This window comes from Pyricularia grisea, chromosome I (assembly GCF_004355905.1).
Source record: "Pyricularia grisea strain NI907 chromosome I, whole genome shotgun sequence".
In the NCBI taxonomy this organism is placed as follows: Eukaryota; Fungi; Ascomycota; class Sordariomycetes; order Magnaporthales; family Pyriculariaceae; genus Pyricularia; species Pyricularia grisea.
Window position 1 is genome coordinate 483,211 of NC_044973.1, and position 18,389 is coordinate 501,599.

The window sequence follows — 18,389 nt, forward strand, 5'->3', positions numbered from 1 at the left end:
ACTAGGGTGTTCTAAAGGAATCGGCCGAGAAAAGACGCACACTGTATCAAGGATACAAGGGGCAGTTCGACCTTTGAGTGGTGAGATTCCGTGCTTTCTGATCCCTGAACCAACCTCTCTTCAAGAGCAATTTGATATGTACCTTGCGACGTTGAAGAGCCAGAGTAGATAATTAATTGGTGGTGGTCCAGTAAGCCACATCGTCTCCAACATGTCATCTTGATCGAGATAACTGCTCGCCACACAGATACCCTCCATCCCTGAAATGCAATACGTCAATCTCACAGCTGCCTGACAACCTTTATCAAAGAAAACAGAACGATATTGTGGTGCGTGTGGGATGGGGGATGCGCGGGATGGAGGGGGAAAACGACGGTTGGGTGGGTTGCAGACACAAAAGTCTTCTCGAAGGCATGCCGAGCAACGCTAGAAGCTTTTGCCTGCGCTTACGGTATTCTGTCTGTCTGCCCAGCCCGCGGTGCATGTCGGATTGTCAACCAAGCGAAGCCAAGTTTTCTTGCGGTTTCTCGCGTCGTAAGTAAGCAATGCACAACTCCAAGAGACAAGACGGACAAGACGGACGGGATCGCCAAGCGTCGGGGAGACTATGCTTAGCATGCTTGATGGTAACGCCCTTCTCTCTTTTTTTATTTTTTTATTCTTTATTCTTTATTATTTATAAGGCTCAATTTCTAACAACGCATAAAGTTTTTGCTATAGGTAATTCGGACAACGAACAACGATTATCAGTTTGCCACTTTGAGATTCAGAACGAAGACGGTATGGGATTCTTCCACCTACTATCAATTGATAAACCCTACCACCATTACGCCTGTTGAAACAGGGCAGACCTGCGGGGTTCTTCGCTTAAAATCAGTCCATCCATCCATCAGTTGTTGGTTTGCGGAGAACCCTTTTGCACATATCTCCATGGATCTGACAGGACCACTCACATTGTCACAAAATAATACAGGTACCTATTGTTCGATCTCCAGCTTGCATATGCGATTTGCGGTCACCTACTTATCCCCATACTTACAGTCGGTTCAAGCATACATACTCTACTTCCTTTGCTTCGTTGCGATGAGAACAAATCTAACAATAATTCCGAGGGGGAAAAAAAATGCCACCCAACAGGTACTCATCAGAAAGGGAGCTAATTCGATGTTGATGTAATCCTTCCATAATAAGTTCCATTTTATTGTGTCCCTATATAATACCGAGTTTGGTGTACTGGTATGCTAAACCAGTTAGTTACCATTTACTTTCTTGCTGTTGTTCTATTTAGCAAATGACAACTAGGACCTTCCTATCTGAGGAAAGTGGTGTCAGAAGCAACCATGGAACAAGGTAGGTACCCCAGAAGGTAGGGGCATCTCGATGCATGCCGTCAAAAAAACAGGCAGGGGGGAGAGAGGAGCAGGCTCACTGCTCTGCTCAGCTCAGATCGGATTCTATCTACCTTACCTTGCTTACATACCTACCTCTATAGTAGCCTGGCCATTTCTGTTTTCATTACCTGCTCTTATCTGTCAAATTGAACAAACGAGCCGACACCAACAACACCTCTCCACCCCGCCTGATCCGACCGAAAAATCTAGGTCCATTGCCAAGACCGAACCACTGTCCAACCAGCAAACTCTGCAATGGCTTTGATCCCATGGTGGGCCATAGCTCCGGGCGCACTCTCCTGTTTGGGAAAGTGGTCGTTTTTGCGCCTGCGTGTTAGCGGCGAGTTTTTCTTTTCTTTTTCTTTTTTCCCCCGGGTCCCCCTAATTTTTTTTTCTTAAATCATTCCGAAGAAATGGAGTACGGAGACATTGTTGGCCAGTCCCTCCATCATTTCTTTTTAGGCCGGTGGCGTAGTCTGTTTCTAGTTAAGGTAAAAAGTACCTTAACCTTACCGTACAACGTAGCACCTATTACTAGGCAGATCAAATCACCCCCAAAGTTGATTCAGAACCGAGTTCAGGTGGCGACACCACCTCCGCAAATGTCTCTTTGCCTTGCATCCTTTTTTTTTTTGTATCACCCATCGTATGAAAGACAGGGACGGGACAAGACGGCAACGGGTGGCTGAAAGGGAATTTCTTAGTGCCGGCCAGTCGGCAGCACACCACTTTGGAGAAGCGCCGAGCAACACACACCTATCCTTTCTCTCTTTCTCTTTCTCTTTTTCTTTTTTACTCGTTAAAGTAGGTAGGTACCGAGGTACGTACTTTGCACAGGGTAACAGCATGTTCTTTCCCTTTTCTGCACTTGCATCATATAACAACAGTGTGACTGCTGATCTATGTTAACTGTGTAATATGGGGCTGCGGGGATTCCGACGGTTACTACGTATCTTTGGAGGAGTGGAACCCAAAGAAACTACCTAACCTACCTTACCATCCATGCTGCATGTGTCTGTCTCCATCAATCTAGCCCTTGACCATGCGGAACCACCCCATATCACATACTCGTATCAGAACCAGGGATGCTCGCCTCCTCCGTCTTTAGGTTGGGTCCTTCCTTATTGAAACCATGCCGGCTGGCCGTGGTATGGGATAAGGACCACATGGTTGGAGATTGGAGACAGGTCAACCAAGCTTCCTGAGCCTATATAAGCCTTGCCTACCTGCATGAGACACTGCCCCAAGTCTCTTGTCTTTTTTGATCTACGCGCGCCACCAAAGACTGCTGTCTTCACTTGTCCATCTGTCTATCTTTTAATAGAGGAGACACAGACAAAAAAAGAAGTCAAGAAGCAAGCACAACAGGTCGCTCAACCCCCCTATCCACCATGAGCAACACTGGCACTCTTAACGCCGAGGCCGTGGCCAAAGCCCACGTGCCCGAAGCTGCCATCCAGGGAACCGAGAAGGAGATCATGGCCGGCCGAGGCTCCATGGACGTGAGCAGGGTCAAGTCGCACTCCCGCCCGGCCACCGCCCAACAAGACGCCATCGTCGACACCTCGGACGACGAGTCTTACGCCGACAAGCCCACTGAGGAGGAGCTCCAAACTCTTCGTCGCGTTTCCGGCAAGATCAAGTGGTCTCTATACACCATCGCCTTTGCCGAGTTGTGTGAGCGTTTCTCGTACTACGGCTCTGCTGTCCTTTACACCAACTTTGTGGTGAAGAAGTTGCCTGAGGGCCACCCCACTGGTGCCAACCCGGATCCCAACGGTACCACTGGAGCTCTCGGCAGGGGCCAATCTGTTGGACAGGCCGTCTCGCTGCTCAACCAGTTCCTTGCCTACATCTTTCCCCTGGTCGGTGCCTATGTTGCCGACGCACGTCTCGGTCGTTACGTCACTATCCACATCGCCATCGGTGTCTCTACCATTGCTCACGCTATCCTTACCGCCGCCTCTGCCCCTGAAGTCCTCAAGAACCCCGACACCTCCTTCGGCGTCTTCTTCCTTGGTCTTCTCTGCCTCTGCATCGGTACCGGTTTTTTCAAGGCCAACATCTCGCCCCTGCTTGCCGAGCAGAACGAGGACACTCGTCACCGTGTCGAGACCCTGCCCTCGGGCGAGCGTGTCATCGTCGATCCTGCCATCACCAACACCCGTATCTTCCTGTGGTTCTACTTCGCAATCAACATTGGTGCCGTTACTGGACAGATCTCCATGGTCTTTGTTGCCAAGCACTACGGTTTCTGGCTGGCCTTCCTCCTGCCCACCGTCCTGTTCCTTTTGGCCCCGCTGATCCTGTGGACCAACAAGAAGAACTACCGCCTTACCCCGCCTACTGGATCCGTCCTGTCCAAGTTCATGAAGCTTTGGATGTTCTGCATAAAGCGCCAGGGTCTGTTCAAGGTTAACCTCGATGCTGGCAAGCCTTCCAACGTCCCTGTTGAGCAGCGCCCGGCATGGATGACTTACGACGATGCCTGGGTTGATGAGGTCAGGCGTGGTCTTTTGGCCTGCAAGGTCTTCCTCTTCCTGCCCATCTTCCACCTTTCATACAACCAGATGACCAACAACCTGACCACCCAGGCCAGCACCATGGTCCTCAACGGTGCTCCCAACGATCTGATTCAGAACTTGAACCCCATTTCCATCGTCATCATGGTTCCCATCTTTGACAAGTTCCTCTACCCCGGCCTGCGCAAGATCGGCTTCAACTTCACTCCCATCAAGCGTATGACTTGCGGTTTCTTCTTTGCCTCCTTCTCCATGGTCGCTGCCGCCGTCATGCAGCACTACATCTACCAGATGTCTCCATGCGGCATGTTCGCTACCTCGGATTGTGAGGCGGGTCCCGCGCCCATCAACGTCTGGGCTCAATGCTTGCCGTACATTCTCGTCGGTATCTCGGAGATCTTCACCAACGTCACCTCGTACGAGTACGCTTTCTCCAAGGCCCCCGAGAACATGAAGTCGCTTGTCATGTCAGTCAACCTGTTCATGTCGGCCTTTGCCTCGGCTCTTGGTTTCGCCTGGGTTCCCCTCTCTGAGGATCCTCTGCTTGTCTGGAACTACGCGTCGATTGCCATTATCGCCTTCGTTGGTGGTGTCGGTTTCTGGCTCTGCTTCAAGCACCTTGACTCTCAGGAGGACAAGCTCAACGCGCTCAAGAAGACCAAGTACATGGGCAAGAACCAGCCTACCGCTGCCGAGCAGCAGAAGCTGGGCGCTCCCGCTTACGACGAGAACCCCAAGGTTTAAAATTAAATGTGGCTTATGTTGGGGGATGTAATGTGTCTTTGGTTTTATTATCATGTAATCGCGTATACCATTTTGTGTTAAAGAACGCTGAAGGGCGTGTGTGGGTTTTTTTAAAGGTTTCTAATGCCATGGTTATGAAACGAATTGATAGTCGCGCATTTTGAGCAATGCGAAAAATTTTATTCACATATATACAAATAAATCATTTCCAAGTGAAGTCTGTTATGTACATGAAGCACCTCTAAACTATGTTTCGAATGTTCCAAAACCAAAGCTTGATCATTCTTCTCCGCCGAGTCCACCCGGCGGCCTCTCCGGATCGCTTGATCATCATCAGCCTTGACGCTGTTTGGCGTAGTCGCCGCTGACAAAGAAAACAAAAAAACCCCTCAACGCTGTTGGGGACGAGTCCCACCTCTTCCCCTCTTCATGGCGAATGTCCCAAAAGAAGATCACAGCTTGACCATCCTGCTGTGCGAAGACCACCCGACGGCCTCAACGGATCGCTTGCCCATCAGCTTGAGGCTCTCGGCATAGTCGCTGGTGCCGTGTTTGGGGTCGGCGTCGTGCTGCGTGCAGTTCGTCTTGACGCGGTCGCCCGTGACGAGGCTAAAGTGCTGCTTCTCCTTCGTGGTGGCGAGCATGTTCTCGGCCGCCATCTTTGTCCAGCCGTTGATGAAGTCGGCGTGCGAGCAGAAGATGTTGCCTCCGCAGGCCTGGCGCAGCGGCGCCTCGCCGTCCCAGCCGTTGGGCAGGGCCTTGCGCAGGTCGTAGCGGATGCTGAAGCGGAGCTGAGGCATGCTGTACATGCCCTTGGGGCAGTAGTTTTCGGTGCCGTACGTCTTGGACTTGTAGGCCGTCTGGAGCGTGACGTTGTTGACGCACTGCGGGAAGTAGATGAGCGTCTGCAGGTGCGTCGAGCACGTCTTTGACGGGAAGCCGTTCTTGTCCACCGCCGCCGTGGAGTTGTTGTCCGACGGCTTGGCGTCGTCTTCGACGTCCTCAGCCTTGCTCGTCTTCTCGGTCTCGCAGAACCAGCTGATCTTGGCGTCGGCCGGCATCTCGGCCGCGGTCGTGGCGTCGGCGTTGCCGGCCACCATCCTGAGGTTCTGCGGGATGGGCACCTGGGCCTCGGTCTCGCCCAGGTTGTAGTAGGCGCTGAAGCGGAACAAGGGCGCGGGCTCGTAGGTCTTGCCGCTGTCCTTGGTGTAGAGGAGCGTCGGGACCCAGTAGGAGGAGAGGTCGTTTGCGTTGTCGGCGTTTGTGCACCCTTTCTGCAGCTCGGCGCTGGAGTTGGTCGTGGCCTTGATGGCGTCCGAGCCGTAGAAGGAGTGCAGGTGCGACTTGTCATACGCACCCGGATACTTGATCGGGTCGATGTTCTTGTTCATGAAGGAAGATGGGATCTGTACCACCGTGTAGGCCAGCGCTACTTGGGTGAAAAGGCTGCCGACTACGGCGCCGCTGAAAAGAATGGAAGAGGAAGGCATCCTGTGCACTATATAAAGAATGTTTAAGAATAAGAAAGAAAGAAACAAGTCTTAAAGACTGTGAAAGAAAAGAAGGTAAGATAACTAGTCAAAGACTGAAAAGAGAGTGAAGCGTGATATGCCAAGTCTTTTCCAGCGAAAAAAAAGAGGGACAAAGAGTGTATTTTTATATACAGGGAAAATAGCCTTTGGGGGTCTAGCCTTGAAGAAAGCTAAAAAAAAGCGATAACAAAAACCAAAAGGATGGGATGCCTTGCAAAGAGTCATTCTGTATTTGGCGACATTTTTGATAGCCGAAGCGCATCTTTGACTTTACCAATGTCTCAGTGTGCGCTTGCTGAGGAGGCATCATCCCCCCCTGGGAGCGTCACGCAGCATCGACCACATCGCGCTTGGTAAGAAACACCCCCTCCCTTTGATTTCCCCTTTTGTCTCGATTAGACAGTTTACTATGTATGTATATGGGGCGTTTCAACGGCGCCTATGTGGATCTGCAACGTGGGGGCTGTCAAACTTCCATTAATACTACTTTTAAGTCCTTTTTTCTTCTTCCTCCCCTTCTTAATCTTGATTTTTTTCAGACGAAAAGAATGGATGAAAAATGTCACCTCTTTCCCATTCCTTGACCACGGTTTGTGGGGTTCCATCTCTGACACGTTAGGCCCAAACTTTCGAGCCTTTTGGGACCAGTTTTGGGTCAAGGATGGTCGCATTGATAACAACAATTACTCGTAGTGAACTATGAAGACAGGTGGCGACCAAATCAGAATAGAAAGGTGTCAGGCGAGACAAGCCTTTTTTTCCCGAATGGCTTGCTGATCGTCGCACTAGGGATTGATGCTAAAATTATATGTGAAAGTACGTGGTGGTAGGTTTGGAATCTGTACCAGTTGTAAATGTGGACAACAAGGTGCGACAAGCAACAGCGACATCGGTCCCTGTTATGCCACGAGTCCACCAGAGATTGGGATGAACACCTCCACCTTCGTTTATAATTCACAGCTTGGTTCTGACCTCAGCACTTTGATGAGGAGTACCTAAGAAAAGGCAATCCATGCAGCGCTTTGTGTATTGCTCTACGAGGAAGGAAAGAGAAAAAAAAAAAAAAAAGCAACAAAAAAAGACAAAACAAGATAGTGTGACATACATATCTTTTCCCTACCAAGATCCTTCAATAGTAGAAAGACATTAAATAGACATGAGAAAAAATTCTGAAGCTGAGAGAAGTTTATATCCCCAATCAATTTAGTTGACCAACCTCTCTTTATTGGGCGCAAAAGCTCAATTATCCCCATTGCACAAGGACTTGTTTCTTGCCTTGCTTCTTCTTTTTGCCTCCTTGTCCAGACCCGTTGCCATCGTCGCCGGCAGACCCGGTTCCTGCCCCACTGCCCGAACCCTCGGCTTCGCCGTTGCCACCGCCCCACGAGAACCCAGTGTTCCTACTTCCACCCATATCCCTTCTCACCGCCCCGGTTCCGTAGCCGAAAATAGTGGTAAGAGGTTTGGGAGCCGCGGGCAAGGCCGGGAATGCATCCTCACCGGCCGCGGTGCGTCGCGTCGGTGGTGCGCCACCCGATGCCATTGATGCAGCCGTCCGAGCAGGTTGGCGAGCGGCCGGAGCAGAATTACGGTTCGCACCTGATGATGCCGACAGCGAGGGCACGCCAATCCAGGATGGCTGCGCCCCCTGGCGAGTTCCGCTCTGTCGCGCGCTAGGCAGTGCAGGAAAAGCTGCCGATGCTGTCCCCGTCGACGCCGCCGGTCTCCTAGACGCTGTAGAGGAGGACCCACTACCGCTTACCCAGTTCGCGCCAGGGACTGAGGCTGAGTTGCTGGCACCGACTGAGGGTGTGGAAGATGTAATACTTGACATGCTTCCCCGCCTCGTGCTGTTCTTGAGTTTCAAAACTCTGGTAGTGTGCCTCGAATTCTGGCCCTGATTCTGCGCACCTCCCAACATCTGAGTCGGGCTTGCAACAGCCGCATTCGCCCACCCGCTGCTGGAAGTCGTGGCGCCATGCATGCCGCCAAGACCAGGAAGAGATGGGTAGTCCTCATTGATGGCTCGCCAATCCTGCCATGCCTTGCGCAAAGCCTCTCCTTTGGCACGGTCATCAAAGAGATCAGATACTTCTCGAACAAGAGTGCCGAGTGCATTGGATGAGGTATCGCTAAATAAGGCGAAAAATGCATCGACAAGTTGTGGGGCCGTCAATGCGGCTTGGCGATATGACGATATTTGCTGTCGGAAGCGGTTGAGCTTGGTTGAGTCGTTGCCTAGCAGGTTGCTAGCGCGCTCAATGACGGCTCCGTGACGGGCGAGACGAGCGTGGTCTTGTGGTGTAAGGTTTGCCACGTCTGTGAGGGAGAGGGTAGCCATGGCATCGGCGGATGGTTGCGGCTGTGTCGAGCTCTGGCCACGCCCAGCGCCCCCTTGACGAGAAGATTGACTAGCGGTAGGTCCAGCAGAGGCCGACGGCTGCGAGAGCTGGCCGCCAAAGGTGCGAGATGTGACAGATTGGGCAGAGTGAATGGCCATTTGACGTTGGAACGCAATCTCGTCCCGTCTCATTGGCTGCGCCGAACTGACTGGCAACGGCTCTGCATTTGGATCACGTCCCCTTCCCCGTCCCTCCCTTCCACCATCTCTGCCGCTTCCACTTCCACCACCACCCCTCCTCTCATGTTGATAAGACGATCGATAGTCGAAAGAGGCCATGTCTACTACTCTCGCGTCTCGCCTAACATCTTTGGATAGATTGTTGCCGTGCTCGCTGAGCTGGTGCGCCTTGAGATCCATCTCGGTGTCAAAGACGACAAACTTCTTCTCCATGCACTCGCGGTCAGCGCAGAGAAAATGGTCGTCCTTGAAATGTTTCTCGAGAGCATTGTAGTCCCTGTAATAGTGTGGCTGTCTCGAGTCTCTCCTGTCGCAGAGGAAACAGCGCTCGTGCTTGTGTCGACAGTGTTCGTAGAGCTTGTCATCGTCGTAGAAGCGCTCGCCGCAAAATGCACACAACGGATGGCCCTTGAAGCCTGTCTGGTCTATTGCGCCCGGCTTATCGTCACCCCGGCGCATGTGCTCACCAACGCCCTTATCGCTGAACAGCTCATGCTCGTGGGTAAAGACCTTCTTGTTGCGCGTGCAGAGGTCACACATGCGTTTGTTGTGCGCCGACCGCGTGTGCCGATGCAGATCCGGCCATCCCAGCCCGGCAAAGTCGCAGTCTGGGTCCGGACAGTTGTATCGGAGCAGCAGGACCGTGTCTCCGACAATATCTTCGCTCGTGTACCTGATGCCGATATTATCGTCGGCGCTTGTGATGTCTGCGTCGCCATATTCATCAAAGCGCTTGGTCACATCATCGGTGAAAATGACGAATGGTGCCAGTGTTCTGCAGTGCGGACACTCCTTGTTCTTGTAGAGCGCCCTCATGCGCAATGCACAGATGTGGCAGGTGATGTGGTTACATGGTGCGATCGAGCTGTGAGTGACAGGGTTGGCGCAAATGAAGCAAACCTCGCCATCCTCATCGGCCTCGTCGTCATTTGATGTCTGAGCCTTGGCCCGAGAGCCTGCCGGAGCGCCTTCCTTTGGCTCACCGTCCGCCCTGTTGCCCGAGGGCGCATTTGGTCCTCCACCTCTTTTGCCGCGACCTCCACGTTGTTGCCCTTCGCCACCGCCGCGACCGCTCTTAGAGTCACCACGTCCACGGCCTCGGCCTCCACGTCCCCTTCCGCCGCGGGAACCCTTCGAATTTTCTGATCTAGAACCGGCAGGAGCAGACGCATGGCCTGCGCCGTTGCTGCTGCCACCGGCTGCTCCGCCACCAGAGTCCATTGGTTCAATGTCCTCTTGACTTTTGACTTGGGCGAAGGAGTAATTGAGAGAGCTGAGACCTAGTGCCAGGCACGCAGGACAGCTGAGGACCGCTTAAGGTTGGTAAGTGCGTAAGTGGAGGCTTTCGGGTTACGTTCTAGATAATCGTTCGGTGCACTCTCCAATGAGCTGCTGGAATTGCGACAGATTTATGCGACAGTCAAAGTCAAAAGATTATGCTATGGAAAATAGTCGTGGGATGGGAAAAGGAAGCCTCATATACGGCGACGAGGCCGAAAAGACGGAGGGCGGATGTCTGACAAAGAGCTCTTACCCAAATTGCGCCGAGAAGCTGGTGCTCTCTCAAGAGAGGGAGGGGCCAAAAAATACCTACCTTACCATGGAGTTCATAGATAAACCCGGGTCAGGATTGAGCTGAACCCCCTTCAGAAATTTTTTGACCCACTTTTTCTCTAAAGGGGGTTCAGCTTCCCAAGCCCCACATAGATTTAATTGGCCAATTAAATTTGAATGCGGGTTTATCCAACGTATGCCCCGCCCATACGGCGCCTACGCGGCGTATGCGATATATCGAATTTTTTTCGTTTTAAATCCTTTCTTTCTAATTTTTTTCACAATAATAATAACAATTTGTACGTATATTGCCCAAACCGCCTAATTTTAACCTATTTAAAACTTTTTTTCGCAAATAAAACAATTATATTATTTTTACTATACGCGCGTTTAATATTTTCGTTATTTTACGATTTTAATTATACCGCGTATATCCCAATAAGCCCATTTACCATTTATTTTTTAACAATTAGCCTGCAAACCTTTTTCTAAACCGCAATTTATTCCCCCGTTATTTTTCCGTTATTTTCCCGTTATTTGTATATTAATACCCTTTATTTCGGTTATTTAAACCTATTATTTATACGTTATATATATTAACCATATATTATTTAATACGATTATACCTTAATTCGCGATTAAAAAAATGCCCAAATAAATTAAAAATAATTTTGTAAATTGGGTAAATATAAGCCCTATTTGTACATTATATATACTAACCATATATTATAAAATATCCATAATTTTAACCGAATTAATACATTTATTTTCGTAACCAAAATAAAATAATATATTAATAAATATATTTATATTCCATATATATAATATATATATAATATATTAATAATAATCCTTTAAATATTTTCGATTGGAAAAATCGGGAAAAAGTTAAAAATAAACTTTTGTAAACCCCTTACAAATACGTAATATATGCTAATTATTTACAAAAATGATCGCCGCCAAAAAAAAAAATAAGGAAAAATTTATTTTAACCGATAACAAATTGAAAAATAATTCAATTAATAGTTTATATTATATATATATAATACTAATATATTTTTAAAATTTCCCCACCCTTATATTAAATTGGCCAAATGTAATATTGGAATGTAAATACATTTATAATATATATAACGTATATATAATACATTTACTAACAAATTTGGTTACAAATATATAATAAATATTTTTTATGGCCGCATTTATAGTTAGGTTTACCCGACCAATGGCGAAATAAATATATATACTTTGTATTTACAATATATATATATTTAATTAATTTTTTTTAATAATTTACCCGCCATATAAAAACCGCCTATCCCGATATTAATAAATATCCTTTACCCCATATCCAACGTATATATATCGCATTAACGAAAACCTAATTAACGATAACCATCGCTTTAATACGACCACAAAAGATAAAATTTTGGGCAATTTATAAATAGGCGCTAATATATTTGTATCGCATTTATTTATTATATATATAATGCTATTTTTACATATATTGCTATTAGCTATTACGAGGTTATTAAAACCAAATTTTAATTAAATAATATTAAATAAATTTTACCTATATTACGTATATGCATTGTACCTGCTAATTAAAAATAGCACCTTTATTCCGTTTGGCTGGGTTTTTGCCATAATGGAAAACGCTGTCAATTATCTTAAAATAAATGCAACTTTTATACGTTATATATACAAACTATTAACAGTTAATTTTAAAATAACGGCATTAAACCTTCGGCTTCTGTTAACCTGGTTAAAATAAACACGTATTACCAATATAATATATATATATATTATTAACCTGGAATTTCCAATTTCGCCACGTTTAAAACCTTAATAAAAATTTTAACAATATATCGTTTGTAAATATATTGTTTATATAGCGTATATATATAATATTTATATTATTTATTATATTAAACGTCGCCCGTTTCCAAAAATGCCAAAAACCTGTAAATCGCAAATACGGTAAGTCTATTCCGTCTATATATTATATATATCCTGTTAACCCTTTTTATAATTACGCAAAATATCTAAAAACGCTCGCGGTCGAGCCCCCAAAATTTGTGGTTACTATATATTTGCTTTGTATATATATTATTTGCTAATTATTCTTAGATTCCCGCCGTAATTAGTGGTATTAACTTCGAATTTAACGATAATAAATATTATTTGCAATTTTTTTATATATATTTAATATTAACGTTATATAAATATTCCTATAATTATCCGTACCAAAAACGCGGCCGACAATCCCATTGTAAATTTAAGGTTTGTATATACGGCGTATATATATTATTAACCATATAAACGCCCAAAAAGTCCAATTTAACCAAATCGTCCAAAATTAAAAAACGTAAATAAAATAAATAATTTGCATATACAATATATATGCAATTATTAATATAAAATAATAGCCCAATACCGCAAATTAACTATCCCCAAATCCAAAAAATCCAGTAAATAGCCATTTACATTTGCGCCGCATATATATTATTAATATTTTGTAAATAAAAGTAACGATATTTATATGCCCGATAATAATAAAAACGAAAAAAAAATAAACGCGCCCACCGCGCGGTTTTTAATAAATAGCATATACCTTATATATGCCTTATATATACCTTATATAAACATTATTAATTTTTAAACAAAGGCCAAATAGGCGGTATTTAAAATCCCGGACCCCCCATTTTAATACGTCGCATGTATATAATATATATAGGAAAAATATAGTTATTTGCAAATTCGTTAAATTAATTTACCGGTATTATATATATTGTATATATAATTGCGAGAATGGATATTTATACCGGATTAATTGGGATTTTTACGCTGGTATATACCTTGTATATACAGGGCCCTAATAATTAGGTTAATTTATTTCGTCGCTAATTTTAATAAAATGGCTTATATATAAACGTTATATATGTAAAATAACCAATTATTTACCTAATAAATATATACCGCCCATATATAATGCATATATACCCATATTACAAACCAAAAACGTTTGGTTTTTACCGGTTATTTTATTAAATATTAATATAAAAAAAAATCGTTATTTTTTTAAAACCCATATAAATTTAATTGGCTAATCCGATTTAAAAGTAGAAAAATGTAAATAAATTATAGGCGGGGTAAACGCCCCGCCTACGCAGCGCCCGCGCCACGCCCGCGCCACGCCTATATAAATTTATTAATTTCTGTTTTTCGTTCGAAATTGGAATTTTAAATTTTTACAATACCATTAACAATAACGTAAATATATCGCCTAAATTAACCGGTTTTTCGTTATTTACAGCGTTATTTATTTATTTTTACAATTGCGAACTGTTTTTTATACACGCGCGTAATATATAATATATAAACGTATATTATATTACGCGTACGCGTTTAAAATTACCCCAATTTCCTTTTAATTTATCCGTTTAATAATTACCCAAACGGGTATTTCCAAAAATTATTTACCCATTAATTATTATTCCGATATTAATAATTATATATAAAGCAATTGTTTTATATATATTAACCATATATTTTTTTAATATTGGCCCGTTATACCGAAGTTTAAATGGAAATCGAAGCTATTTGGCGTTTAGATCCGCGATAATTTCGTACATTATATATATTAACTACATATTTTGCATATATTAACATTTATACAAACGGAATTTAATTTGGCCAATTATAACGAAATTGCATTTACGTTTATATATGGTTAACACGTCGGTAAAAGCAGTTTTTATATATTTTTTATATGTTATATATACAACGCAATTAATATATTACAGGTCCCGTCCTTAACAAAAACAAGGATAAAATTAAAAATAAATTATTAAATTATATATATATTTTATATATACGTAGCATATGCTAATTATAAATAAAAATTATAAAGGCCAAAACAAAAGCCAAACAAACCCTTAAATTAACCGCCGAAAATATTAAATGTATATTTATCCGTCGCATATGTAACGCATATATAATATTAACCAAATTAAAACCAATTTTTCCTTACCCGTTTATCGAATTCGCCGATTATAACGCCATAATATAAATTTCCCTATATACGCCGCGTATATATAATAAATATATTAACGATTCGCAAATATATAATAAATACGGATAACGCTAATCTTTTATACGGCCGAATTTTTAAAACTAACGACGAAATAAATATTTATTTTATACAAATATATTATATATATTAACGCTTATATTATATAATTGGTTTATTATTTTAAAACTGCTTATTTTGGCGTTTATAAATTTCCATTACCATATATATTACATATACGTAGAACTAACATTTTCAAATTATTAAGGAAATTAAACCTAACCATTTTGGTCGTAATATTGTAACGGGTAATATATACGTACCATATATATCGCTTTTACCTTATATATATTAATTATATATTTTAGGGCTATTTTCGCGTTCGTCGCTTTGGGTAAATTCGATAAATATTATTGGGCCTTTCAAAAAATTTTGTAAATAATTTATTTATTATATATATATAATATATATATTAATAAAAACAATAAAACCAATTTTGCCGGTTGGATTTTCGCTATGGCCAAATCGGCCATTAATCGTTTTTATCAGGTAATTATACTAAATTTACTGTATATATACATTTTAAACAATATTATTTAACATATTTTAAAAATATACCGGTACCATTAATAATATTGGCGTTACGCGTATAATTAAGGTAAAATTTATCCGTCGTTTAACCTTTACATATATTTACTATTTACATTTTTATATAAATTTACCGGGAAATTTACCAAACGTTAAATATTATTCGGGTAAATATTTTATTAATACAAAATATACACACCTACTAATTTTTATTTAACAAAAAATTGTTAATAAACGTAAGGCCAAAAAGGCCGAGGAGGCCGGCGATAATATAAGTTAATTCCTATATACGGTATATATACAATATATTTGCAATATTAACGTAAATAATAATCGTTTAAACGCCATTTCGTTAAAAATATTAAAGCCAAAAAACGCAAACCTGCCTATAAGATATATATTTCCAATATATATACCGCGTATATATATTTTATATTAATATTGTTAAATTACCTTTTTCGCCGATAAAAATTCCCAAATTACAAATGGTAAATCCTATTCCCAATTCCAATATATATACAAACCATTAATTATATATAAACGTTAATAAAATAAACCGTTTTTCCGGTAATACCAAAATTTCGGCCAATAATCCCATAGTAAATTTATATTTGGTATATACCCCGCATATACATACCTACTATTAATAATACAAATATTTATTTCGACCAAATCCGCCAAAATTCACCAAAATAAATAAATACCCATTATTTATATTATATATATATATTTGTTTACTATAATTATAACCGAACGTCGCAAATCGACCCAAACCAAAACCAATAAATAATGCCCATATTTACGTCGCATATATATCGCTAACATTAATTAAACCCGCTTAATAAAAACGAGGAAAACGTATTTTTTTAAGGTTATAGCTTATACGTAATATATACGCGGCATATACGCCACATATTTACTAAATGTGGGTTAATGGAAATTTGGTTAAAGTTAATTAATATATGTTCCGCGTTTATTTTATATATACGGAATATATATAATTTTTAATAATTAAGCTATTTCCTTAAATTAATAAACCATTCCAATATAAATATTAAATATACAATTCAGCCAATAAACCAAATTCCGTTAATATAAATTATTTACGCTGCAAATACGTCGTTACCATACACCTATTTCCCAATTTCCAAATTCAAATTACAATACTGGCTTTTTTTTAATATTTGTACAAATATTTAATTCTGTAAAATAAATGTATATGCAATTTATATGCCGCAATTTTGGTTATTAATTTTTTAATTTTTTTTCCCCGTCCCGCATCTGGATCGCTTATGGGTTACTAATGCGAAAAACAAATAGGAAATTGGGGGCTTATTTCCCTTCTACTATTTATATATATTAATTTTAAATACGAAAAATTTTCCTAATATACCGTAATATTTAAATATAATTTTGCATTTTCCATTATATTACTATTTTATAATGTATATACGTTTAAAATTTCGATAACCGAAACCTTTACGGGTTTTTTACGCGCCGTAAACTTTAATTTGTTATTTTTTTCGTTAAAATCCTAATATTTTACATTTATATCGTCCATAATTTCGATAATAAAAGTTTTCGCAAGTTTTTTACGCGTAATGGGCGGTAATTTATTATTTTTATTATCCTTTTTTTCCTAATATTTTATATTAGTAACGTTAAAAATTTCGATTGTAAATACCCTTATGGGTTTTTTACGCGCGGTAAATTATAATTCGTCCTATTTTATTTTTTTTTTTTAATGGTTTGCATTTGTATTATATATAAATTTGGCCGGAATAACGTTTACAAAATTTTTACGCGTTATAAACCGTATTTCCCGTTTATTTTTATTTTTTAAATTTACAATAATATTAGGATTAATACCAAATTTTTTGGGTAAATATTTATATTATTTCCTTTTTTTATATATTATATATTTAACGCGTTTCCGATAAAAACCAATAAAAATCGTTTTTTTTCGAAATAATATTTCCTTTTCGTTATATTTATCCATTATATATACATTACGTTTACGGCCGGTACTAACGGCGTTGGGCTTTTTTCGAATGGCCGGTATATTATCGTCCTCCTTTTTCTAATATATTATTTATACGTTACGTTTGCGGCCGGGGCCAGCGGGTAATATTTTTAATTAATAATATTATAATTGGTTAGAAATATTTCCGGGTATATATTATATATAAACAATACGTATACCTAATATATACAAACTATATAATATATTCGTTATATTTATATATAATTTACGATAAAATTACGAACCGTATTTTTTTCGAAATATTTCGTTATTTGCAATAATTCGTTTAACAGTTTCAATAATAATATTTAAAAGGTAAAAATACCTGTTAAAATTAATATTAAATAAAATTTAACGAATATATTAAAAAACATTTACGTAGGTTTTTTAACAAATTTGCTAATACGCCAATATTAGTATAAAACAAATTTTATAAAAGCACTATATATACGTTATATTAGCAAATAAAAACTATTATAATAAAATATATAATTTATTTAAATCCCAACTTTTTTTCCGTTAAATTTGGATTTTTTGGAATGCCTTGGGCCCTTATATTAGGTTAATATATGCAAAAAATGTGCAAAACATATATAAAACATATATTACGGATTTATAAAAAGGGAGGTTTACTTATAAAACCCTGGATATTTAAAACGGGTATACCGGCGAAAATCCGTTAATTATACGTAAAAAATACCATATATTTTTCCATTTTCGCCGTTAATAAAAGCCATATATTTGCTATATATAAATATTAAATACGCAAAATATATGGAAAAATGGCTTACATTTTAAATATTATATTAAATAATTGCAATAATATATTAAAGGGCGTTAAAAAATATATTAACAAATACATATAAACTAATGCCAAACATTTGTTGGTTATATACGATATATATGGGAAAAATCTTACCTTCGCTCAATTTTCCATTGCCCCGATTTGGATTTTTTTTTTTTTATAATATATTAATCGTTATTATTATATAGATATTGGGCGTTTGTATTGCATATGTTAAAATACCATAACATCTATTTAAAAAAATCCAGTCGAAATTGGGGTTTGCAATACCGCCAACGTAATAACTATATTTTAATATAAATTTGGCGTTTTAAACGTCCGTCGAAATAAAATTATCAACGTTTTAAATTATATTATTAAATTAATTAAAAATACGAATAAATATTACCGTAAATTTTATTAATATATTAATTTATATACCGCTAGGGCCCATTTTTTTTTATTTATGGTAATATTGTAAAATATAATTGCGTAAACCGCGGTCGCAATATAAAATAAACAAAAAAATAAAGGAAAAAAAGGGAAAAAAAAATATTAAAAAAGGAAATATGGGGTAACGATAAAAAATAAAATAAAA

General features: G+C 40.4%; 4 protein-coding genes across 4 annotated transcripts; 2 read left to right on the forward strand and 2 right to left on the reverse strand.

Moving 5' to 3' along the window:
- The first annotated feature begins 392 nt into the window (after positions 1-392).
- PgNI_05227 (uncharacterized protein) lies at positions 393-756 on the forward strand. Its single transcript, XM_031125261.1, has 2 exons — positions 393-626; positions 709-756. Exon 1 carries the CDS (start codon positions 414-416, stop codon positions 540-542), a length of 129 nt encoding a protein of 42 aa, XP_030981770.1. The 5' UTR covers positions 393-413; the 3' UTR covers positions 543-626; positions 709-756.
- A 2,026-nt stretch (positions 757-2,782) lies between these two features.
- On the forward strand, positions 2,783-4,657 carry PgNI_05228 (uncharacterized protein; the record flags this gene model as incomplete). The annotated part of the gene is made up of 1 exon (XM_031125262.1): positions 2,783-4,657. The coding sequence occupies one exon, from the start codon at positions 2,783-2,785 to the stop codon at positions 4,655-4,657; it is 1,875 nt and encodes a 624-aa protein (XP_030983115.1).
- Positions 4,658-5,109: 452 nt separating this feature from the next.
- PgNI_05229 (uncharacterized protein) lies at positions 5,110-6,147 on the reverse strand (the record flags this gene model as incomplete). The annotated part of the gene is made up of 1 exon (XM_031125263.1): positions 5,110-6,147. One exon carries the CDS (start codon positions 6,145-6,147, stop codon positions 5,110-5,112), a length of 1,038 nt encoding a protein of 345 aa, XP_030983116.1.
- Positions 6,148-7,432: 1,285 nt separating this feature from the next.
- PgNI_05230 (uncharacterized protein) lies at positions 7,433-9,991 on the reverse strand (the record flags this gene model as incomplete). The annotated part of the gene is made up of 1 exon (XM_031125264.1): positions 7,433-9,991. The coding sequence occupies one exon, from the start codon at positions 9,989-9,991 to the stop codon at positions 7,433-7,435; it is 2,559 nt and encodes an 852-aa protein (XP_030982344.1).
- Positions 9,992-18,389: the final 8,398 nt, after the last annotated feature.